The 26,404-nt window shown below is 40.9% G+C and overlaps 1 protein-coding gene across 1 annotated transcript in view; it reads left to right on the forward strand.

The window, feature by feature from the left end:
- Positions 1-284: 284 nt before the first annotated feature.
- AKAIN1 (A-kinase anchor inhibitor 1) overlaps positions 285-26,404 on the forward strand; it is a 54,363-nt gene continuing 28,243 nt past the window's right edge. Inside the window, exon 1 of the mRNA XM_045457393.1 lies at positions 285-998. Within this exon, the coding sequence (XP_045313349.1) occupies positions 983-998 (16 nt within the window). The 5' untranslated portion in view covers positions 285-982. The remainder of the gene's footprint in view (positions 999-26,404) is intronic.

The following is a 26,404-nucleotide window of genomic DNA, read 5'->3' on the forward strand; positions in this document are numbered from 1 at the left end:
GGTGCCTCTCAGTATCGTAGAACTTGGTGTGTATGGGGGACACAGCTATCAGTTGGATAAACAGGAGGGGAAGCACTAAAGTTTCTTGATCAGCCTGGGAGCTGTTCTCATACTTGAAGGGAACTCTGTTGACTCAACCTTTTGTAGAGTGTGTGAATTTGTCAGTGACAACATGCTTCACAGAGTTCTCTTACCTCTGCATTGGCCAGTCCTGCTCTCTCTAAACTGATGACCTTGAGGGCCTCCAAGTTTAGAAGCTTTCAGAGCCAGATTGGCCGCCTGGGAGCAGTCCTCCAGCACTCCTCACATGCTCCAGTCACCCTGTCCTTCCCTCTAGCTCTCTTTCTGACGTTAGAAGACTGAAATTGAGAGGCGGAGAGAAGTCATGGAATCCCAAGGGCCTATTCACTTTAAGGCCCCACCCCTCTATTCAGAGCCATCCAACCCGGAGAACTTAGAGTCATCCTCAGGAGTAAAGTTCTTTGAGTTATATATAAATATATATATAAAAGGGCAAGCCCATCCTAAATGTCAGTCCAATATCCACGGGGGCTAGAGACAGCAGGTAATTAGAAGCAATTAGTTGTCCCCCTGCCGGGAAGCCGGGCAATTACCTTTTTCTCTCTTCCTCTTCCGTCTTTCCTTCTCCCGTGGAAGCGATAGAAGTGTTTTGCTCCCTAAGCAGCAGTGTACGCCGAGTTGGCACGGGAATGAGGGATGAACTGAGCAGGATTCGGTCTCCTCCTCCCGCCGCCGCGGTGGCCGCCGGCAGAGCAGTGCATTGTGGAGGCTGAGCGCGCCGCGGTGGCTGGAGCTGCGGCCCCGGCATCGCGCGGCGAGGAGCTGTCCGAGGTGCTGACCGGCCCGGCCCGCGCCCTGCGCGCCCACCTGCCCTGGACCACTCCAAGTCCTGGCTTTTCTCCCACCCCTCCGTCTGCCTTTGTGTCCTCCTCACCTAGGGGCGTAGCGGCTGGAGGAAATCATGGTGTTCGCTCCAGGTATACCTGCACCTTGCTTTTTCACCAGGTGTCCAGGCGGGGAGCGGGGAAGAGAAGGGAGAGGATAGGGAGAAAAGGCCTTTTCCTTGCCTCTTATCTGCGCGTTTTGAAGTTACCCTCTGTAAGCTAGGGGCGGGAGAGTGCCTCTGTGCGGAGTCTTTGCTTTTCTTCCCGGTCCCGTCCCTTCTGTCCTCTACCCATCCCCAACCTTAGTCCCGCCACTGCTCTTCCCGCTAGGCTCCTCCACATCCCACGGAGCTCAGGCACCTTGAGAACTGGGACCTTTGCCAGACACACAGGCGCCTACGTGGGCGGGAGGCTGGAGAGATCCGGCCAGGAGTCGTGGGCTTCAGGCTACTTCGGTGGGGATCTTCTTCACAGCCACTTCCCCCTCTGCAAAAGTGGCAGAGTGACCCGGTTCCTCCCGATGTCCTGAGGAAAGAAGTGGGTGAAGCCCACGGAAGTGGGACTATAGGCAGAGGAACGATACTCCTCAAGGAATGAGACCTGAAACTCTGGCAGCAGGCTGCAGCGCAGAGGCTGCTACTGCGGCGCCGCTGGCGCTTGCAGTGTCTTTTTGGAGCTGCCGGTGAAGGACTTTGGTCCCTTTGCTGCTATCCGTGGCTACAAGTTGGTGAAAAGTCAGATTTGCCTGCGGTCGATCGGCTTACTGGTGTGTGCATGTGTGTGTATGTGAGTAATGTGTGTGTAATTTGAGCAGCGGTGAAAGCATGGTCATTGCTAACTTAAGAAGCTGTCTCTTGGTAGATTAGATACAAGGTCTTTCAAATTACAGCCTCTGTTTTCATTAAAGACTGCTGTGGGGGGGGGTGGTGAGTGGAAAGGGGAGAATGGAAGAGTAGAGGGGACTAAAACTCTTAAATTTGTTATGGTTCTTTCGCTTGAAATGTTCGTTTGCATTTGCTGTAGGCTTTGGACCTCAGATAGCTGGGGAGGAAAGGTATAATGCAATTTTAAAAGGGAAGAATTGAGTCTGGGTTTCAACACATTCAAATAGCAAAACTTGAGAAGGGGAATGTCCCCACCCCCAGCAGGATAGTAGCTGAGTGGCAGGAGTGAGTTTCTGTCATTTCTGGCCCTCACTGCAGTCACTGAGTCAGAGGACAACAGGAGCCCTTCTGCTGACCATCCCAAATAATCAATGGGGGAAAGTTGGTCCTGATAGTGAAGAACATTTATTCAGTCAACACAGGATCTGGTGAAGTTGAAAAACAATAGTTCTTTGTTGCATTTATAAACTACTTACAACTTTATAAAGCACTTTTATGCCATTTGATCTTCAAATTACCCTCTGAAGTAAGAAGTTTTGTTTCTCTTTTACCACCGCAGGGAAGCTGATTTAAGATAGTCTTAGGAGCCTCAGCTGGAGTTTTCTGATTCCGCTGAACCTCTTTTTTCCTATTCCTTACAACCTATCTTGACAAAATGCCTTATCAGTTTCAGGGATAGCTGCTTTTTGGTCCAAGGTCAGGTGTAGCCAAAGGGAAATGTCCTTCCACTTCTGAGGTGAGGATGGGCTAGTGTTGTCCAGAGTTAGAATTGATGAGTGATGTTCACTAGGCATTTTCTAAAGGCATGACTGTGGGTGAAAGACTGTAAAGAGCAGTGAGTAATTCCTGGAGTGGACTGAACTGGCTTAAGCATCCCACTACTGGGACAGGGCTTTACTTTTCCATTTTTCTTCTAAGTTTTGTACTATAGGAAAAGTAGAAGTTATTCATAACTGTCAGGGATGGCATAAATTGACCTGAATAGGATATGTACAGAAGCCTGTGGGGAAACATTTTTGGGTCATTTCTTCAATTTTGAGTTTTTCTTAAAAAATCATAAGCATTTTGGGGCAGTAAGAATAGGGTGCTAAAAATATTATGTCAACTTACCTTTTCATTTACTGATCATATGTCTTCCAACTCATATAGTGTTATTATTCTGAAAGAATATCAGAACAGTGAATTGTTTTTGAACTCTGCCAGATTTTTATCATTACAGTCTCATTTCTGGGACTATTGCTTTTTCTAAATCTCTATAATCTGGAGATCCAGATGTTTTGTACTAGTCAAGGGAACTACTCTCCCACCCTTTTCTCCGAGCCAACCTAACTCCCAGGAAAGGAGGAACAGAGGCATGTTCTATGATTATTCCAAAATTAATAAAGTAAAATAAAATAAATTAGTAATACAAAATGAATATAACAATACATTAACATTGAACTGTTCATGAAACTGGGTCAGTTGGTACTGTGCCCTTCTAAACACATTGTAGCTCTTTGGATTTTAGCAAAGGGACAAAGGAAGCCTGAGGTCTACTTCTGTCCTTGCCTCAGCAGATTGACTTGCTTTGAATGATTCTGCTGCCTCTTTGCTTACCTTAAAGGCAAAGGTGAAAAGTGACAGAGGTTCAGGAAACGAATTTCAGTCCAAAAGTACAACGTAATGAGGGAGAAATAAATGGGAATTTATAGAACTCTAGCTAGGATTCACTCTTATCACATGGTATAAAATAACCTTGCAGTCTCTTGTTTTAATTAGTCTACAGATTGTAAGGAACAGGGTTTAAGTTGGGCAGAGTCTTTGAGTGGTTTCTCAGTTTACATAGGGAATACAACTCAATTTCCTCCTTCTTATTCCATTCATGGACTTTGTAATTTAGGAGGATTTTAATTTTGTGCATTTTAATATTTTAACCCCTTAATAGAAGGGATCATGACTACGAATTATTTAATTAGATAACTAAAGCCTATCATGCATTTATTCTTCCTTCTAAAGGAATGATACAAAATTAATAACAGTTAAATGAGGAATAAAGTGTAAATATATTCATTTCTCTGTAAGTACCATATATCCCTCAATATGGGTTAAACTAAGCTGGGGTGTGTGGCTGAGGCAAAAAACCAAAATGAAGCCCCCTGCTTTCCTAAATCTTTTATCTATTCCTCTTTCCATTCCCCAAAACTAAAGGTGGAATCTTTCTTTTAGAGCAATGTGAGAAGATTTCGAAGCATATTACCTCTGCCAAAGGAAAGAGGGTAACACGATCATTATGGAAAAACATTTTGGCTCTGCTGCAGAATACTAAACTGACCCACATTACTTAGTCTGTGGCTATGAAAAAGCTCCCATTTGGGAGAAAAAAGTTCTGGGATATCTGGGCTTTCCATATGGTGCTGCTGGTTTTGTGGAGGAAAATCAAGGCATTATTACCAATTCATGGACAAAGTCAAAGTGGAAGAAAGAAGAAAGACCACTAGACATTGGTGTTAGAAGTGAAAAAGAGCACAAGAAAATTTCAGAATATTTCCTGACCTATTCCAGGATGAGAAAGGGTATGTTCACAGATTCAAATGGCTTTTCAATGCTCTGGTTTCCAAAGAATTCTAGACTGAATAATCAGATTAGCAACTCCTTCTCCCCTGAGGAAGAGCTAATAAAGAATAGACTGTGAGGTAGAAAGTGAGGACAGAAGTTTCCTTATCCCTAGGCTATCCCCCTTCTACAGCCAGTGACTGGTATATACTTCAGGAATTAATGTACCTCTCTTTGGGGATAGCCTAAATATATACTTGACTTGTTTAGATTGCCTTCAAGTGGGATATATTGTCAAGAAAAAGATCTTTCTTCTCTTTTACATGAATTAGACAAGGTATGATAACAAGGATTTCAAGGTGGAATAAAATGGTATAATTGTAAGCAATTATATAGCCAGAGTCTTGACTTCTAAGATTAGTTTGAGAAACACTTAGCAACAATAGTTCTACAGAGAGCTATCAAAATATTTAAAAAAAATATTTATTGCAAGGTAGTTATAATTTTTATTTATTTATATAAACCTCTTACCTATTCCTGAGAGAGCAATGAATAAATAAATTATATAACAAACTGTCTTAACTCTAAGGTTTACAATCTGCCAACTTGGGCAAATAAATTATCTTCTGTTAGCATAAGTATTTTTTTTACTTCTATTAATTTACTATTAAAAAAGACATACAGTTAAATTGACTTTTTTTGGTGTATAATTCTGTGTATTATAACACATGCATAAAGTCATGTAATGACCAAAAAACAGTTCCATTGTACCAAAAAATCTTCTGCTACTCCTTTGTATTCAGACACTTCTCCCCACCCACCAGGTGACTATTGATCTGTTTTCCATTCCTATAGATTTGCCTTTTCCAAAATGTCACATAAATGGAATCATACAATATGTAACCTTTTGACTGGCTTCTTTCAGTCAGTAAATGCCACTGAGATTCATCCATACTGTTGTATGTATCAAGAATTCATTCCTTTTTATTGTTGAGTAGCCTTCCATTGTATGGATGTACCAACAGTTGTTTATCACTTTCCCCACTGAAAGATATTTAGATTATGAGTTAAGCTGTGATAACCATCTTGTACATATTGTATGAATATAGGCTGATCTTAGAGTAAGTATACGCTTCACTGTTCTCCAGAAATATTGTATCATTTTTCATTACCACCAGCAACTTATGAGAATTCTAGTTGCTCAGCATCCTTGTCCTTCTGATAGGTATAGAATGGTATTCATTGTCATTTTAATTAGCATTTCCCTAATGACTAATGGCTTTGATAATTTTTTTTTCGAGAACGTATTTGCCACATGTATACCTTATTTGGTAAAGTGTCTGTTCAAATCTTTTGCCCTTTTTTTTTTTTTTTTTTTTGGTTGGGGTGATGTTTGTTTCCATATTGTTGAGTTTTGAGAGTTCTTTTGAGGTTTTAAACCCATTGTTGGATATGTGATATGCAAATATTTTCTGCCAGAATGTGACTTGACTTTTCATTCTCTTAATACTACGTTTTTCCAGAGCAAAAGTTTTTAATTTTAATGCAGTGTAATTTAGCAATTTTTTCTTCTATAGATCTTGTTTTTGATATCATAGCTAAGAACTTTTTGCATAACCCAAGATCAGGAAGATATTCTCCCATGTTCTCCTCTAGAACCTTTGTAAATTTACATTTAGATCTAATCATGAGAGTAGATGCCTACCCTCATGATTTCATCTAATCTAACTGTCTCCTAAAGGCCCCACCTCCTAATATCATCACGTTGGAGGTAAGGGCTCCAACAAATACATTTTGAAAAGACACAAACATTCAGTTTGTAACAACTTGACTTGGGATATGTTGTAAATTATTGGTTAAGGTTTATTTTTTTTTATATGAATGTTCAATTATTCTAATACCATTTGTTGAAAATTGTTTTGGCTGTTATAGTTCCTTTGACTTTCCATAAGTCAGCTTGCCTATATTTACATAAAACTGAAATTCCATGAAATCTACTGATCAGTTTGTGGGAATTAATATCTTAACTATGTTGAGTCTCCAGTCCATGAACATGATATATCTCTTCATTTATTTAGCTCTTCTTTCATTTCTTTCATCAGTATTTTGTAGTTTTCAGCATACAGATCTTATATATATTTTGATAGATTATACCTAAATATTTCTTTTGGGAGGAACTACTCTAAATGGTACTTAAAAATAATTCAATTTCTGGAAGTTCATTACAGAAATATAGTTGATTTTTGTATGTTGGCCTTACTTCCTGTGATCTTGCGTACCTCTCTTATTAGTTGTAGGAGCTATCTTGTGGATTTCTTAGGAGTTTTTATTAGGCAATCATGTTGTCTGTAAATAAGGATCATTTCATTTCTTTTCCAGTTTTATTCCTTTTTTGCATTGGCTAGGGCTACTAGCACTGTATTAGAGCTACTAGCACTATATTAAGTAGAAGTAGTGAGAGTTGATATTCTTGATTTGTTTTTAATCTTTAGGGGAAAGCATGCAATCTTTCATCATTAGGTACGGTGTTAGTCATAGGATTTTTCACAGATGCTCTTTATTTGGTCGAGGAAGCTCCTTTCTATTCCAAGGTTGCTGTGAATTTTTATCATCGATAGACATTGAATATCATCAAATGATTTTTTTGCATCTAATGATATGATAATGTGGGTTTTCTTTTTTAGACTGCTAATAGGATGGGTTACATTGATTGACTTTCAAATGTTGAACCAGCCTTACATTCCTAACACTCATTTGGTTATGATGTATTATTCTTTTCATATGCTGAAGGATTAAATTTGGTAGTATTTTGTTGAAGAATTTTTTGCTCCATGTTCATAATATATATAGGTTTATAGTTTGCTTTCCACACACCGTCTTTGTCTGATTTTGATATCAGTGTAATGCTTCCTCATAAATAAGATGAGAAGTATTTCTGTCTCTTTGGTTTTCTGAAAGAGATGGCGTAGACTGGCGTAAACATTTCTTCCTTAAATGTTTGGTGGAATTCATCAGTGAAACCATGAAGGCCTAGAAGTTTCTCTGTGGAAAGCTCTTTAAACATGAATTCCATTTCTTTAATAGATAGATACAGGACTATTCTGTTAATCTTGGATAAGTTTTGGTAGTTTTTTAAAAAATTGGTTTATTTTATCTAACTTACTAGTTTTAACTTTTTTTTTTTAACATTTATTTATTTTTGAGACAGAGAGAGACAGAGCATGAACGGGGGAGGGTCAGAGAGAGAGGGAGACACAGAATCTGAAACAGGCCCCAGGCTCTGAGCAGTCAGCACAGAGCCCGACACGGGGCTCGAACCCACAGACAGTGAGATCGTGACCTGAGCCGAAGTCCGACGCTCAACCGACTGAGCCACCCAGGCGCCCCCTAACTTACTAGTTTTATATGAGTAAATTTGTTTGTAATACTCTTATTATCTGTTCTTTATGTGTGGGATTTATAGTGGTATTTCCCTTTCATTCTTCATACTGGTAACTTGTGGGGTTTTGTTTGTTTATTTTTGTCAGTTTGGCTACAGGTTTGTTAATTTTTTTTTTTTTTTATCTTTTCAAAGATGTCTTTTTCGTTTCATTGATATCACTTATTATTTTTCCTGTTTTCAATGTCATTGATTTCTGCTCTTTATTGTTTTCTTCTTTCTCTTAGCTTTAATTTTATTTTGCCCTTCTTTTCTAGACTTAAAATTAAACTTAGATTGTTTATTTTAGGTCTTTCTTTTTTCTAATATAGATATTTAATGCTATAAATTTCCATGAAAGCATTTCTTTAGCATATCTTAATGTTGTATTTTTATTTTCATTCAGTACAAAATACTTTGTAATTTCCCTTGATACCTCTTATTTTTCCCATGGAGTATTTAGAAATGTATTGTTCAGTTTCCAACCACTTGGGGATTCCCTACATATCTTCCTATTACTGATTTCTGCTTTAATTCCATGATGGAGAATAAGCTTTCTATGATTTTGAGTGTGTTCAATTTGGTAAGGTATGTTTAGGAGACAATATTGTCTATCTTAAATGTTTCAGGTACACTAAAAAAATGTGTATTCTTCTCTTTTTGGGTGGAATGGTCTATAAATGTCATCTTGATATAGTTGGTTGCTAGTATTGTTCATTTCTTCTGTATCCTAGCTCATACTCAGCCTTCTTGGTCTACTGAAGCCTCCAGCAAAAATTGTGGATTTTTTTCATTTTTCCTTTTGTTTTAACACTTTTTTGCTTTATGTATCTTGAAGCTCTCTTATTAAAGAGACAATAATCTAATAGACTATTATGTCTTTCTGAATTGACTCTTTTATCATTAAGTAATATCCTTCTGTATCTCTGGTAATTTTTTTTTTTTTTTTTAGCTCTGCAGTCTATTTTGACTGATAATAACATAGCTACTCTAGCTTTCTTTTTGATTAATATTTGTATGGTACCGTCAGTCCTCATTATTCACCGATTCCATATTTGCAAATTTGCCTACTCAGTAAAATCTATTTGTAAAATAGATCAATCAAAAATCAGTACTTGAAATACTTTTTCTGTCATTCAAGGACATGCACAGGATGGCAGAACAATTGAGTTGCCTGACATGCATGTTCCCAGCTGAGGCTGAACAAGGCAACACTTTGTCTTCTTGTTTCAGTTCTCACACTGTAAACAAGTATGCTTTTTGTGGTCGGTTTGGATTTTCACACATTTGTGCTTGCTTTTTGTTGGTGATTTAGCTGTTTAACATAGCTCTCGATGTAGTGCTAAGGTGTTGTCTGGTGTTTCGAAGCAGGAGAAGGTGGTGACATGCCTTATGGAGGAGATTGTTAGGTAAGTTCCTAACCTGAGTTAGGTTGTGCTATTGGCTGTGCTATTGGCTGTGCTATTGGTGTGAGGTCAGTTTTAATGAATCAACAACGTATAGTAAATAAAGTGTCTTTAAACCGAAACACACATAAAACAAGGTTATGTATTGATCAGTTGACAAAAATGTTATGACCAGAGGCTTATTAGAACCCAACCCTGTATTTCCTTTGGGAGCGATGGTTCCATGTTTGCAGCTACTTTATAGAACATATCTTTTGTGAATAATGAGAATAGACTGTATGCTATTTCCCATTCTTTAACCTTTAAACCACCTTGATCATTGTATTCAATGTGGGTTTCTTGTAGACGGCATATTGTTGGGTCTTGCTTTTTAATTAAATATGTAGTTTTAAAGGTGGTTGAAGTTAACCAGACTGCCTGCTTATCTTTCTCCTATAATTATTGCATTTTCTAATTCCCCATTATTGTTTAAAATTTAAAAATATTTCACCACTGGAAAATGTTTGTTGTCGGAGTTTTAGAAATTTTGGTAAGCGTAGATAATCAAAAGGAAAACAAAAATCACATTTTATTCATCAGTAACCACTGTTAGTATTTTATATATAACTTCACAGACCTCGTCTCTATGAATATAGCTTCCACTTTTTAAAACCTGACTATGCATATTACTTTTTGATATATTGTTTACACAATGTACTGTTATCATCTTTTCATGCCATTCCATTGTCTGCTACATATCATATAAAAAGAAGACATAGGGCAAATGGTGTCATTATCCCCATTTTTACAGATGACGAAAGTAAGGCCAATATTAGGTTTCAGAACCAAGATTTGATATTATTGGATCCACTTATCTTCTATATACCACGTAGTTTTAAAATAAATAGCAGGCAAGAAATAATTTGCACACTAAGATTAGAGACAAAGAAAAAGAGACAGGGTGCCTGGGTGGCTCAGTTGGTTAATTGTCTGACTTCGGCTCAGGTCATGTTCTCACTGGTCATGAGTTTGAGCCCCACACTGGGCTCTGTGCTGCCAGCTCAGAGCCTGCTTAGGATCCTCTGTCCCCCCCCCTCTCTGCCCCTCACCTGCTCATGAGTGCACACATGTGCTCTCTCAAAAATAAAAACATTAAAAAAAAAAAGAACAAGAGATAAAACTAGTCTCCTTTGGAGAAAATCTTCTGTATTTTGAGAATGCCTTCTTCCAAATTAGAATTTAACAAAGTGTTCTCTCATCCACACAGAAATGAGCTCTGTCCTTGCACCCTCCCTGGATTCTCCATCTTCTCCAGGCTACTGCTCTTAGTGAGAGTGAAAGAATGGACAGACAGGATTGTCAAAAGTTGACTTGGAAAAAAAAAAAAAGAGCCAAGAAATTTACACAGTGCTTGATAGTTTTCAGAGCATTTATATTAATTGGATGTCATATGTGAGATAGTCTTTGAATTGGAACTAAATGGCATTGAAATAAGTATAGTCGTTCCTCTAAACAACCGATGACAATATTTAAGTTATTCCAGGGCCATTCAAATATGAGGCAAAGTTGGTTTCTGCAGAAGCGTGGATTTGAGGACAGATAGGCCTGGGTGCAAGGAGCTCACCTCTGCCATGTCCACACTTCGTGCCATTGGGTAAGCCCAAAATCTTGCTGATTTTCTGCGTTGTGAAAATCATAGGATCTATTTTCCAGAGTGTTAATGAAGATAAAGATGAAGTGTCTGGCCTATGGTAGGCTAAATGGTAGCTATCGCTAATGTTATTGTTTTAAAGGGAATGAATAATAATATGTTTTTAGATTCATATGCATGTATGTGATTTCAATGTTGGGCCATCTGTCTTGGAGAGGGCTATACAGTTGATTTTCTTTCTGTGGAAGAAGACTGATTTACTGGTTCAATCCGTTACCTGGGTCGAGGTTGTGAAACTTTAAAGCCAAATGCTATGACAAGCCGAATTGATGATAAAGCAGATGTCTAAGTGCATCCTGGGATGAATAAGTTATGAATCATGAAAAGTTGCTGTTTAAAGGCTAGCAGCTGCATGCTTGAAAGCAGATGGCCATCTTGCTGATCTGAATAATTCTGATATTGTCTAAATTTAAAAGCTGAATGATGATTTTCTGGTGAGAGTGTAAAGCATTATGTTTTTAATATTATTTAATTGGGGTAGATTTGTATTTTGGATTTGAAGTATTGTTTCATGTTCTGTTTGCCTTTTTTCTTTTTTTTTTTTTTTTTTTTGAGAACTAAGCTCCCATTCTGTGGTCTTGTGTCATAGACACACATACATTCTTAGACACTATTCTTTGAATATTATCTTCGGTCCTTCATGAATTTTCTTACGAAGAAAACTTTTTACTTTTCTTTTTCTGAAATTATTATTATGTAAAAAATTTTTTTTAATGTTTATTTTGAGAGAGAGAGAGAGAGAGAGAGAAAGAGAATGAGAATGAGAATGAACCGGGGAGGCGCAGAGAGAGACAGGGATAGAGGATTGAGCCCAATGGGGGGCTCAAACTCATGAACTGCGAGATCATGACCTGAGCCAAAGTCAGAAGCTTAACTGACCGGGCCACCCAGGTGCCCCGAAAGCTTTTTCCTTTTTCTTATAAAGATATTTTTTGTGTGTGAAACAACCACATAGTTGTGGGAGATAGGGAGAGGTACTGGAGTTTTCCTTCAAAAGTTTTTCAGACTTGCAATGTGACTTGGAGTTAGTTAACCTGCTTCCTGTGTCTCTTTCCTAATCATTGTCTAAAAGTCACCCTTAACGTCTTGGAGATTTAATATCTTAGCTCTCAGGACACACACTTACTGGGCAGAGGAGATAAATGTAAGAAAAGGCAGGGGAGCTACATTTGTAGAACGCCTATTGTGTGTCTTGTGCGTCACATGCATTTTTCTCTTCCTTTCTTTCTTTTTTTTTAAATGTTTATTTTGAGAAAGAGAGAGAGCAAAGGAGGGGCTGAGAGAGAGGGAGAGAGAGAATCCCAAGACAGCGCAGAGCGCGATCTCACAAGCCATGAGATCATGACCTGAGCTGAAATCAAGAGTTGAGGCTTAACTGACTGAGCCCCCCAGGCGCCTCATCTGCATTTTTCTTAAAGCAAAGAACAACTTTATACAGTAAATGCCAAGTTCTTTTTCTTTGACTTGTGGCTAAAATGACGTTTCATGTTACAACAAGTGACAGACGATCTATTTGCTGAAACTAGGAGGCAAAAATGCAGTGCTTTCCCCCCATTCCTTTAAAATGTTTTTCTTTAAAATGAGAAAAAAATTGGGGCGCCTGCGTGGCTCAGTTGGTTAAGCGTCTGACTTCGGCTCAGGTCATGATCTCGCAGCTTGTGAGTTCCAGTCCTGTGTTGGGCTCTGTGCTGACCGCTCAGAGCCTGGAGCCTGCTTTGGATTCTGTGTCTCCCCTTTTCTCTGCCTCTCTCCTGCTCGTGCTCTGTCTCTCTCTGTCTCTCAAAAATAAATAAACATTAAAAAAATTTTTTAAAAACATTGAAAAAAAACGAGAAAAAGAGTGCTTGAGAAATACACTCAAATTACGAGAGTGACCTCTCTGTTCTGGACACCTCACGTGAGCCCCGTATGCTGGGTCTGTTTGGTATTTAGACAGGGAATCTCCGTGTCGTCCACATCTTGTGTTTCTGACAGAAGTTGTTAATTTTGAATTTATTTCTAACATTCTTGTGCACTTCTTTCTTTTTTTTTTTTTAATTTTTTTTTTTCAACGTTTATTTATTTTTGGGACAGAGAGAGACAGAGCATGAACGGGGGAGGGGCAGAGAGAGAGGGAGACACAGAATCGGAAACAGGCTCCAGGCTCTGAGCCATCAGCCCAGAGCCCGACGCGGGGCTCGAACTCCCGGACCGCGAGATCGTGACCTGGCTGAAGTCGGACGCTTAACCGACTGCGCCACCCAGGCGCCCCTCTTGTGCACTTATTTCTGCTTCTCCATTTTAATTTTACATTTTTGTGGGAATGAAAAGTGGAAGTATATGTTCCTTGCAGTACCATAAATGAGATTTCGAGCACCCCTAACCAGGGAATTTAGAATGAAATTCCCTATGGCCTTAGTTGCAATCTGACTCATGCTTCAGAATAGATTATTTCACGACATCATCAGGCCATGCTGTCCCAGTCAATAAATAATAGTTGTTTTGCTCTCAAAATAACTTACGTTAAGAAAGACAACCTTTATAGCTTCATTTATCTTGCCATTTTTTCTTGGGTCTAGAGGGCAGTGCTAGTGGGGCGGAGCTGATGTCCATTAGGCCAGAATTGAGTAAAAAGAATGAGTATGACCCATTCTCCACGCAGCACTTTTGGCCAGAGCAGATCTCTCAGTAAAGGTCATGTCCGGCCTAGCCTTTGTGGGAGTAGATCTGGGGATACCAGGAAAGGTCATAAATAAGCGAGTGGGGAGGGGGTATAAATGCTTTAGATGCTTTCACTCATTTATTCAACAAACATTCACCGACTGTCTTGTCTGAGCCACGCACCCTGCTGTGTGGTGGGCACTGGGACTTTGAAATGATAAAAGGGTGCCCTCAAGGCAGGAGCACATTAAACACTTGAAAGGAGACTCTCTACAAGGAGCAGATGTATTTGATCTGGGCCTGACTCTGGTCCCCAAAGTTTATCTTTGCTTGAGGTCATCAACCTTCAATGACCACTGCCACCACCAGGACAAGATGAGGGTGTGCTGTGCTCCCTTTAAAGCGTTGCCTCAAGCATGGATAGACATGTCTTTTCCTGTTTTCTAAGCATAGCCAAGGCAGGCTTTTACTCAGGGAAAACCCAAAGGAAGTTAACATATAAACATATTAAAGGGGTCAGGATTTTGATCTGGTCATAGATTATTTACTTCTTGGTCCCTGTTCCTGCCCATTCCATCACTGTCTGTGCTGTAGCTCCGGGGTTCTCAATGCTGGCTACACATGAACATTACCTGGGGAGCTTTTAAAATATGTCGATTATCCAGGCCCAACCCAGTCTGGTAAAGTAAAAATCTCTAATGGTGTGCCCTAGGCCTAAGTGTTTGTTAAAAGCTCTCTAGGTGGTTGATAGTGCATTTGGGCTGAGAAGCACTGGTCTAACTTCAAAGGGCAAACACAACAGGCAGGCAGCTTGCCTGGTTCCTTACTCTCCTGTTTCTCATGTGTCTTCTCTTATCAGAACAGGGCACATGCAAATGCTTTGTACATGTCGGATGAATGAATGAATGGATGAATGGATGAACAAATGGTCATCCCACTTTTCACCTCATAGTCATCTCATTGAAGTAAAAACCAAGAGAAGATTCTAACTCTCCTGCCCACCTGGGGCCTCTCCACCCAGGCCCTGACCTGGTTCAAGGAAGATACCTCTTCTGTTTATTGACAAGACCATAGGATTGTCACTGCTTAAAAACCGGTGGTGGTTTTGTCTCACTTGTTCCTGGTGAGATCTCAACCACTCAATGATCATAGCAGCCATACAACCAGGATTCCACATATTGATTAGCAGGAGGGTCTGTATATCCACAGGCAGATGAGTCCTACTGTGATTAGGCTAGGGGTCAAAGTTGAGTTAGCATCGTCTTCCAGTATAGGGCAGAAGGCAGGAGTATATGGCCCCAGAGGGACATCTACCAGGGATTTGCACTGAGGGCCTTGGGGGTGATATCCCTCTTGCCTTGGCAGTGTACCTGCAGGCAGGTCTCTGAGGCAGGTTCAAAGTCACATTTGAGGAAGGAATAGGGAAGAGCCCGTGATATATGTGCCGGGGATTGCTCCCAGCAGTATAGACTCTGTATCCTCTCCAATGACGTTATAGGTAGCTTTTAATGTTCCTCCAATAATCTGGGTAGAATGGAAAAATGGGGTAGTTTTCTTGGTTCCACATTTCAGAAGGTCATATTACTGCAAATTTCAAACACTGAAGAAAAGAATCAAGGTAAGTATATAATGAAATCAATTTCCCTTTAGGCTTAAGACCTAGTTTTGTTATATAATCTAACTTAGAAGCAATTTATATGTGGTAAAATAAGAATAGTATATTTATTATTTATAGATATTACATATAATGCATGAGCCTAGAAATAAATTTTTAATGCTATTTAATAAGCTAAGTGTCCTACTTTGTTTTGGGAATCCTGGGATTGAATTGCCTAAATGTTTTATTAGACTGCCATAAAAGGCAATTATATATATTTAATCCTTAAAATTATTAGTCTTCAAATCTTTTAGGAAAATATAATTCATTTTTTTAAAGTTTATTTTGAGAGAGAGAGAGAGAGAGAATGCACATGAGTCAGGGAGGGGCAGAGAGAGAGAGGGAGAGAGAGAATCCCAAGCAGGCTCCATGCTGTCAGCCCAGAGCCCAACACTGGATTTGATTCCATGAACCTTGAGATCATGACATGAGCTGAAATCAAGAGTCAGACACTTAACTGACTGAGCCACCCAGGTGCCCCTAGGAAAATACAGTTCAAAGTTAACATATAAAGTGTTCAGGTCACATGGCGTTGGGAAACATCACTTGGCTTAGACTCAGAAACTTGGCTTTAATACCAGAATTTTCTACATACCTGCAATGTGATTCAGAGAAAGTTACTTAGTCTTTCTGAACCTGAGTTTACCTAATTATACAATAGTAACAATAAGAATCTTTTTTATCATGTAGGGTTGCAACAGTAATTTACAGAGAAAATACTTAAAATATGCTTAGATGATAAATCACATAAAAATTTGAGTTATAATTTGTATTAAAAATGTTTAACCTTAATGAGAGGCTCACCTTGCGTGAATTATAAGAAAAAAGTCTCATGGTTTCTGTAAACATTTTCCATCTTTTGATGAGCTCCCTGCTGCCCCTCAACTAACTGAGGTCCTGAGTGCATTTGGTGCTGGCCTCTGGGAGTTGCTGTATCTTGCAGACTTGTTGAGACCAACATACCCTGAGGCCACAAGTGGTCTCTGAGTGGAGCTAGATGTGTCCCTTAGAAGTATGTGAAGAGTTTCCAAGGCGGGTGTGGTGCCGAGGAGAGTTTTAAGGAGATCAGTTTCTATGTCATTATTTTAAATATATGCCTTCCAAATTGATTTGCTTGAGAAACCACCATCTAGCTACTAATTTCACAATTGCCCTCTTCTCCTTATACAAAAGAAAACGCTGTGTTTCACCCTCCCGTGATCTTACAATGTCCTGAAATGAAAAAAACCCTGGAGTCACCAAACAGGAAAAGATTTTAAGTTTTAGCCTCTTATCCAGCACTTGGCTCCTACAGTCTACAGAATTCATTTTATTTTGTTTTTAAATGTTTATTTTTGAGAGAGGGAGAGAGAAAGGGAGAGGGCGCGCGTGCGCAAGTAAGCGTTGGGGAAGGGCAGGGGGGACAGAAATATCTGAAGTGGGCTCTACGCTGAGAAGAGTGAATCCAGTCTGGGGCTCGAAACCCCAAACCCTGAGCCACAGTTGGATGCCCAACCGACCAAGCCACCCTGGAGCCCCGGTGTACAGAATTTAAAACATGAGGTTTCATAGCACTGCCAGTCTTAACTAAACACATGCTGTCTAGGGCGGTGGTTCTTAGCCAGGGGTGATTGTGTTCCCCCCCGCCCCCATTTCCAGGGGGACATTTGGCAAGCTGTGGAGGCATTTTTGCTTGTTGAGACTGAAGGGTACTCCCGGCAATGCGAGCTACATGATTTGCAGGGCGCAGTGCAAAATGAAAATGTGGGGCCCCTTGTTTAAAAAGCAAGACTAAAGGTCATTAAAGGCACCAAAAATAGAAAGCTTTTTCTTTCTTCTTTGCTCTCCTTCCCCCTCTCCTTCCCCCTGTCCTTCCCTCAATATGTTTTTGATTTGCTGCTACATAATGTTTTCCTCAGTCAAGGAAAATTAAAATTTTAAATTATGAGCATGAATTTTACCATTCATCTTAATACTGTGCAATACTATTTTTCAATTAAATATATGCCAAATCAGTGAAAGTGCACAATTAGAATTTCATAGCCTGTACATGCATATCTGTTTCTGCACAAAACTGACGAACCATTTTTATTTCTTAAAATGCACATGATCTGCCAACATGCTCTACTTTGGCTCACCCATGAATCAGGAAGGACTGAGAGTCAAGCAACTGGGATCGCCCATCTTTTCTTTTTCTTCTTCCTATCTCATTATTTCCAGTGTAAGTGATCAGCTTATATAGCGAGGAAGTAAGAATATGATAGGGCCCCTTGGTTGTTCATGTTTCTTAGAATGCCGTTGCCTTCTTTCTGTGTCCTAAGTAAGTTGTGGTTCTAAGTGTGGCTGCCTCCCAAGCCCTCCCTCAGTGGTAGACTTAACGCTTGTACTTACTGTGAGGCTTTGAGGCTCTCTGAACTCATGAACCTCTGGAATTCCGTGCTCACTCACTGCTAGAGTGATACGGATGTGCACGTGGAGTGGCAAAGGATGACACGCTGTGTGCATCTCTGCACAGGCACATGCTCCACTGTCCCATGGAACTTCACTCACAAAACACAGATGCAAAGATAAGGGTGTGAAGAATTTCAAGATGGCGGACGCCTGGGTGGCTCAGTCTGTGTGTCTCACTTCAGCTCAGGTCACGATCTCTCGGTTCGTGAGTTTGAGCCCCAGGTTGGGCCCTCTGCTGTCAGTGCACAGCCCGCTTCAGATCTTCTGTCTGCTTCTCTGTGTCTGCCCCTCCCCCATGCATGCGCATGCACCCCCTCTCTTTCTCTCTCTCTCAAAAAATAGACATTAAAAAAAAAAAAAAAAAGAATTTCAAGATGGCAACGGCAGATTAGCCACACTCTTGGGAACGTGGGGCTCTGAGTGACTGTACCAGTCATGTGCCTGTGCAGTGAGGATACTGGCATCTAGCTGTTAGAGGCTGGGGATGCTGGGAGACATCCTACAGTGTCCAGAACAGCCCCCCACATCAAAGCACTGCTGGAAAGGTTGGTCATTCCGTCTCTGAAAAGCATCTGAGGCCTGTGCACGAGGCCAGATGTCTCCTTTTCAGTAGAGTTTTCCCATGGTGGGGCTGCTCTGTGCTCCCGGACGTAGTACATGACCCTCCGTGTTTCTGTAGGCAGGGCCCCCCTGGAAAGGGAAGCCTCAGACCACTGGTCTCTCTTAGGAGCCTGCACACTGGGAGCGGCAGCCCTCAAGAGCTTGGACTTCGTTATGCTACGGATCCTGAGGGGTCTTAGCCAGGTTAGGTCCTCTCTAACACGAGTTTCCAGCGCTATTGCAACTTCCCTGCAAGTGTGAAAGTTTAAAAAAAGTTCGTGGGAGAAAAGCTGGCTTACACAGCCAGGAAGCCGAGGGTAGGGAGCAGAGATCAGGTATGGGATAAATGCAGTGGTGAGGGGAGGCTCCGGGCAAGCCCTTGGAGCATCTTTCTTGGATTTTGGTCTTCCTGTGCCGGCACGAGCGTAGGAGCGGATGAACAAAACGTACCAGGCAGCTTAGAAGTAATCCTGCACCCCCCTTTTTCTGGCTGTAATCCCATTTCTGGGTCTTTACGTATGCATAGCAGATGGCAGAGGAGGGCTCAGGCCAAGGAAGGCCCAGGTGGGACAGGTGCTTGCTGCTTCCCACCGCTGCTGTAGTCAAGTGTTTTGTGGTCACCAGCTCCACTCTGCTTCTGTCCTCCTGGAGTTCAGGATGGTTCTTTGGACCTTATCTCTGGATTCCCAGCGTCCGTAACAGAGCTTGGTTCATCCATAACAGAGCTTTAGTTAATTATTTATTAGGCAAATATATGTGCCAGACCTGGGCTAAAGCTAGCCAGACGGTGACCCCTACCCTCAGGGGCCCTCGCGTGTTTAGGCACAGAGTCTAGAAAAACAACACCTACCGGTGGTCTTGACTGGGTTTTCCCCTCCAAGGGAAAACGCATCATTTTAGTCCAACTAGAATATAACAAAAGTCAATCCATCATTTTTTTGGCTCAGAGTAGAGTTGCCAGCTGCTTTTTTTGGACTTCCATGTCACTGATGGCTGTTCTTTTGGGACATGGGGAAAATGTCAGTGTTTTAAATCAATGATTTGGGGAAAAAGTACACAGAGATTGGGAAAGCTACAAAATATAATACAGCATACACAGAAAAACAACTACAGTGCCCCATGATCTGATATTTAATTTTCGTTTTGTTTATTTCTAAACGCAAATCTTTTAGCAGTTGTGTTGATTTAGTCCTAAGGGCATTCACATGTATTATGCAGCGGTGTTTTGGTCAGTTAAAGCAAGTTCTCTCTTGGGAATGGATTTGAGCATTTTCATGGTTAGTAGTCATTAAAATGGTTTATTACACTTATTTATTTTGCACATCACAGTATCGACTTGCAGTATTTTAATGATTAAATACTTTTCAACCAATTATGAAATGAAATATTTTTCCTGCCATCTTAACTCAGGAGGTGTTTAAGTACAGCTTTTCACCAAATCATTTATCTTGCTTCAAAATATCTAATTATGCTGTAACCTTTAAAACAAAAAGTATAGGGGCGCCTGGGTGGCTCAGTCGGTTGGGCGTCGGGCTTCGGCTCAGGTCATGATGTCACGGTTTGTGAGTTCGAGCCCTGCGTCGGGCTCTATGCTGACAGCTCGGAGCTTGGAGCCTGTTTTGGATTCTGTGTCTCTCTCTCTGCTCCTCCCCTGCTCATGCTCTGTCTCTGTCTCTCAAAATAAATAAATGAACATTAAAAAAAAATTTTTTTAAAAAGTAGCTTTTTTTATTTTATTTATTTATTTATTTTTTAAAAAAATTTTTTTTTTCAACGTTTATTTATTTTTGGGACAGAGAGAGACAGAGCATGAACGGGGGAGGGGCAGAGAGAGAGGGAGACACAGAATTGGAAACAGGCTCCAGGCTCTGAGCCATCAGCCCAGAGCCTGACGCAGGGCTCGAACTCCTGGACCGCGAGATCGTGACCTGGCTGAAGTCGGACGCTTAACCGACTGCGCCACCCAGGCGCCCCAAAAGTAGCTTTTTTTAAAAAAAAAACAAAAAGTGTATAATTTAGATACCACCCTTTTTTTTCACTTGTCTGGTAACTCTTTCCTTCTTTGGTACGATCCTGATCTTTATAGTCTTAATATTTCCCTCAGAGGGAGTTTTACAGATATGATACAAAGAAATCGAGTCAGACTGCATAAACATTGCTTCACCCAGCAGTAAAATTTCAGTATCTTATGTTCTTGGGAAATATAAATAGAAGAGGACAAAAAACCCTCTTTTTTTTTTTTAACATAGTTTTTTTCTAAGATATTTGTTATCAAATGGTAACATGATTTCTTGGAGGAAATACAATTACATAAAACTTACTTAAAATATATAACAGGGCCTCCTGGGTGTGTCGGTTGATTAAGTGTCTGACTCTTGATTTCGGCTCAGGTCATGGTCTGGCAGTTTGTGGGTTTGAGCCCGGCATCAGGCTCTGTGCTGACAACACAGAGCCTGCTTCGGATTTTCTATCTCTTTCTCTGCCTCTCCCCTGCTTGCTCTCTCTCTCAAAACAAGCAAACAAAAATAGATGTAATATTAAATAATTTGGTTAAGTGAGATGCATTGTGAAACATCACAAGGGATAAGTAGGGCTATGAATCAATGACAAACCATTCTTTTCAGAAGTACTTATTAAGTGGAAGGATAGCATGGTGTCTAAGAGCCAAGCCTGTGGAGACAGGCTACAGGGGGTCAAATTCCATGTACGAGCTGTGTGCTTGGGCAATTTACAGTGTCTCCTTACTTCCGTTTCTTCATCTGCAAAATGTAGATAAACCATTATCAACCTTGTTCTAGTTACCTATTACTGCGTAACAAGCCACCACAAAACTTAGTAGCTTAACAACGTGGCACCATTCTTTTGGTCATGAATCTTCAATCTGGGTCATGGCGGGTTTGCTAGGGAGGTCGGCGCGGGCAGCTTGTCTCTGCTCTACTGGGCCTCAGCTGGGATAACTTGAATTCTTTGGGCTGGAATCATCTGAAGGTGCATTCACTTCGATGACTGGCCATCAGCTAAGATCTTTTTTTTATTTATTTTTATTTTTTTAATGTTTATTTATTTTTGAGAGAGAGGGAGAGAGAGAGCACACATGCGTGACTGGGGGAGGGGCAGAAGGAGTGAGACACAGAATCCGAAGCAGGCTCCAGGCTCCGAGCTGTCAGCACAGAGCCTGATGTGGGGCTTGAACCCAGGAACAGTGAGATCATGACCTGAGCCGAAGTCGGACACTCAACCAACTGAGCCACCAAGGTGCCCTGCCATCAGCTAAGATCTTAGATGGATGCCGTTGGTGGGAACACTTATATATGGCCTCTCCATGTGGCCTGGATCTCCATACAGCATGGTGGCTGAGTTTGCAAGACAAGCATCCTCAGGGAGAAAAAGCCAGGTGGAAGCTGTATCACGTGTCCTTGGAGGTCACGCCATGTCCCTTCTCCCATATTCTATTAATTGAGGTAGTCACAAATGCTTACACAAGCTCAAGGGGAAGAGAAGTAGACTCCATCTCTTGATGACTGATGGCAAGTTTCCAAAGAACACGGGGGACCAGAGCTATTACTGTGGTCAGTTTTGGAAAATACAAACTTCTGAGTCAACTTATACATAAAATGTTGAGCACATATTAAATAATAAATGAATGTGCTAGTGTTATTATGGAGACTGTGAGATGTGCTAGGGGGCTGTATAAATCCTTTGGTTAGTAGCAACTCAGAATTCTAGAGTTGCCAGTCTAACTCCTAATTTAAACACAAGGATACTGAAGCCCAGAGGTTAAGTTGCACAGTCATCCGATGGAGGAACCAGGGCCGTGAGACCAAAGTGGTGAAGGTTTATTATGGATATATCCATATCCATATCCGTATCTGTATCCCTAGCCACATTACCATCCCCATCCCTATCCCTATTTGTAATCTATTTCTATATCTCCATCTATTTGATTCTGTTTCCCTGGAGAACCCTGACTAATACATCCCCTTTAGGTCCTTTATGTAGTCCTTCCCCACCCCACCTTTTTGAGAGTTCCCTCATGTGGAGATACGGGTACTTGTATGTTATCCATGTTGTCCAAATGCCGGTTGTGAAACGAATAGATCACGGGAATAAAAGGTATGCATAAGGAATGCAGTCGATGATGTTGTAATAGTCATGCACCGAGACAGGTGGCAGCTACACTTGTGGCTTATAACTTAGAAACTTGTCGACTCACTGAGTTGTCCACCTGAAACTGACATGAACACGGTGTGTTAACAATTCTCAAAAAAAAAAAAAAAAAGAAAAGAAAAGAAAAAAAAAAAAGCACATGTGACACAACTCCGGCCGCAACCTCAATGCAGGGAAGTCATGTTGGGATTGGGTTGGGGGGACAGGGAAACAGTGGTCTCCTCTGCAGTCAGCTGTGCATGTGACCCTATCCTGCCCACATGGCACAAGACGTGCTTACCTGTGCTGGGAACATGGCAACTGTTGAGTAAAGGTTGGCTGGAAATAGCAGCAGCAGCAATTTTATTGCAAAGATTGGCATAGAGCACTTCAGATGGGTGAGAATATGGAAGAAGGCTGGATGGGGAAATAAACCTGCTGTGTATTCTGGCACCAACCAGACTGAAGAAAAAGTTTGCACTGGGGACTAGTGAAAAATATAACATTTAACGTACAGCCAGAACGCTGTCATAAAACTCAAAACACAGTTATATGGTTATTTTTTTTTTTTTACCACTGTTGGCAATGGTTTATGGGAATCTGCCCTGAAAAACACCACTTCTGTTGTAAATTCACGTGTTATAAACTCTTTTTTTTTTTTTTTTTTTTAAATTTTAGAGAGAGAGAGAGAGCATGAGTGGGAGAGAGAGGCAGAGGGGAGAGAGAATCTTAAGCAGATGCGGGGCTTGATTCCACAGCTCTGGGATCATGACCTGAGCCGATATCAAGAATCAGATGCTTAACCGACTGAGCCATCCAGGCACCCCCAATTGTTACAAGCTCTTGATGGGATGATGTTGCCTAGCATTTCTGCAAAGCTCGCAACATTGACATGGCTACACAAAAGCATGTCTTCTTCACCTGTGTACAAGAGTCTTGATTTCACCCATCTGACTCAGGTAAATGCTGACTAGTCTAGGCCATGATGATGGTCCCATTACTGTTGCCAGCGATTGATTTGGCCATACAACCAAAGAGGTAAGAAAGGCAGCCTGCTGGTGGAGATTTGTGTGGAGAGCGAGGGGAAGGGAGGAAGGCATCTAGTAAAAAATTCTTACCTCGTGGTGGTAGTCATTAGGAGGAAGGAATCCACATTTCTGCCTCTGAATGTTGCTTTATGAGGATCCAATACGTGTATCTATTGCAGCCATCTTGTGGACATGAGGCAGAGAATAGCTATCATTTTATTATTATTATTGTTGTCTTATATTTGCCTAGGGAGAAAGGCATACTGTCATGTTTTTATTCTGGATGAGGACCGGGCTGAAGAAGGAGGATGAATGCATATTGCCGGGTGGTGTTTTCCATCATTCTGTCTGTTGAATCCTACTTCGTATTTCTGCCTCCACAGTACCGAGCGTTCTGATCCCATGTGTATCCCAGAGTCTCTCTGCTCTTTTGGATTGACTGCAGCTCACTTTCTTGGCAGTCTTCTTCTGGTATATTCCAGGCTCCGGCTTTTTCTATCTCCCATGTCTACTCAATCCCATATGCTTTTCTTCTTCCAGAAATTTGTAGGGCTCTCTTTATTGGTGCCTTCAGTTTCATGGTTGCGAGTGCATTCCTTTTTTGTATTTTTTTTTGTATTTTTTTTGTATTTTAAAAAAAATTTTTTTTTCAACGTTTATTTATTTTTGGGACAGAGAGAGACAGAGCATGAACGGGGGAGGGGCAGAAAGAGAAGGAGACACAGAATCGGAAACAAGCTCCAGGCTCTGAGCCATCAGCCCCAGAGCCTGACGCGGGGCTCGAACTCACGGACGGTGAGATCGTGACCTGGCTGAAGTCGGAGGCTTAACCGACTGCGCCACCCAGGCGCCCCTCCTTTTTTGTATTTTTATACATTGGAAGGTACACAGGCTAATGCTTGTGCTTAGTTGAACAATTTGACTATTTCTTTTGTAAATTATTCATTCATTATAATTATATTCATTGCATTTCACTATAATTAACTCATTATATAAATAACTCATATTTCTATTGGGGTTGTTATTGATTGGCGAGACCCATTTACATATTAAGATATCAGCCTCTTTTCATAGATAGAGCAGATGTTTTCTCCAGTTTATCGCCTTTTGAAATTATTATGGTTTTCTTGACATACACATTTTACTGTAGTGTCGTAAAATTTACCAATCTTCTTAGTTGTGGTTTCTTCCCTTGTTTTTGTTCTGAAAAGGACTTTTTCTTCCCAAGATCAGATTTATGTTCACCATCTATTTTTTTTTTTTTAATTTTTTTTTTTCAACGTTTATTTATTTTTGGGACAGAGAGAGACAGAGCATGAACGGGGGAGGGGCAGAGAGAGAGGGAGACACAGAATCGGAAACAGGCTCCAGGCTCTGAGCCATCAGCCCAGAGCCCGACGCGGGGCTCGAACTCACGGACCGCGAGATCGTGACCTGGCTGAAGTTGGACGCTTAACCGACTGCGCCACCCAGGCGCCCCTCACCATCTATTTTTGATCCTCACTTCCTCCCTTTCTTCCTTTCTTCTTTCCTTTTGACCTCAAATGTGCTGAATTTTACTGAAACACATCATTTAGTTCATGACATACCATCATTATCGGCTCGTGTAGAGCCCCTGTTTTTTATTTTGTTATTTCTGTTTTTTCCTCCTCCACCCCCAGAGCTATTTCTCTCCATGGCGTTTCTCCAGCCACACGTATCAATTCTAGTGTATATGATGTATGTTCTTCATTAAAAAAAAAATTCATCATTTTTTTCTCCATCTGGAGTTAGAGATTTAAAATTGAAACAAAATTTATCCAGTTTTCTCCGTACCTTTCTCTGCTCATTTGAATTACCATCTTTACCAAATTCCAGGTACCAGGTTTTCTAACCTGGTTCCATTTACCCATCTGTCTTCGTTGGTGCTAGGATCATACCGCTTTAATTATTATGTAACTTTAAAAATGTTTTAGCATTCAGGAATGAAAATCACCCAGGATGTCCTTCCTCTGTCATGCAATTCTTTTCACTCTTTTAATACGATAAAGACTCGGGAGCCCTTCTTTAATAACTAGCACATCTACGCATGTTAACATAGCAAATTACTAGTCACTGTCACCTAAGCCAATCATGTGCTACGTTTTGCAGATGGTGAAAAACGTTATGGAAGATGTGACTTTAGGAGCAGAGGCATATTTAAAAGAAGTGCCTATAACCGATTCGAAAGGAAACAGATGCTCCCATGTTTTTGTGAACTCTGGTTTAGAGTTCCTCAAGATGCTCACTGTGATTAACATTCTTGCAACCTTAAATCACGCTCTGCCAATTTCTTTTTTTTTTTTTTTTTTTTTTAAATTTTTTTTTTTTTCAACATTTATTTATTTTTGGGACAGAGAGAGACAGAGCATGAATGGGGGAGGGGCAGAGAGAGAGGGAGACACAGAATCGGAAACAGGCTCCAGGCTCTGAGCCATCAGCCCAGAGCCTGATGTGGGGCTCGAACTCACGGACCGCGAGACCGTGATCCGGCTGAAATCAGACGCTTAACCGACTGCGCCACCCAGGCGCCCCACGCTCTGCCAATTTCTAAGAAAACAATTTCAAATGTCATTTTGAGCAACAGTGAAATAGGAACCAGCAACAAAATCAGATTCTGATCTTCTTTTCCTTCATGTCGAGCAGACTCTTCTATCTGGACTTGATTTTTATCAACAACTTTTGTCTTCTAGTTTATCACGGAGATATGGTTTAAATATAGTTCTTACTCCATGAAGTATGTGGTGATTGTGGTGATGCCGAGAACTGGGTTTTCTGTTTTGGGACACAACATGGTGCCTTGCCCCAGGCAACAGCCCTGAGCCCCAGTTCTGTGTGCCGGATGTGGGCTTGCAAAGGAAGGGAGTTTAGCAAAGACATTGTCTCTGTCTCCTGGGGCAAAACAAGAGGGGAGATGTTGGCAACTCCCTAGTGCCTGAGGAGTCTTAAAAAATTATAATTTTGGTGGACATACAATAATGCTCTATTCGTTTCAGGTGCACAACATAGTGATTGGACATTTCTATACTTTATGCAGTGCTCACCAAGAT

This window comes from Leopardus geoffroyi, chromosome D3 (genome assembly GCF_018350155.1).
Source record: "Leopardus geoffroyi isolate Oge1 chromosome D3, O.geoffroyi_Oge1_pat1.0, whole genome shotgun sequence".
Classification (NCBI taxonomy): domain Eukaryota; kingdom Metazoa; phylum Chordata; class Mammalia; order Carnivora; family Felidae; genus Leopardus; species Leopardus geoffroyi.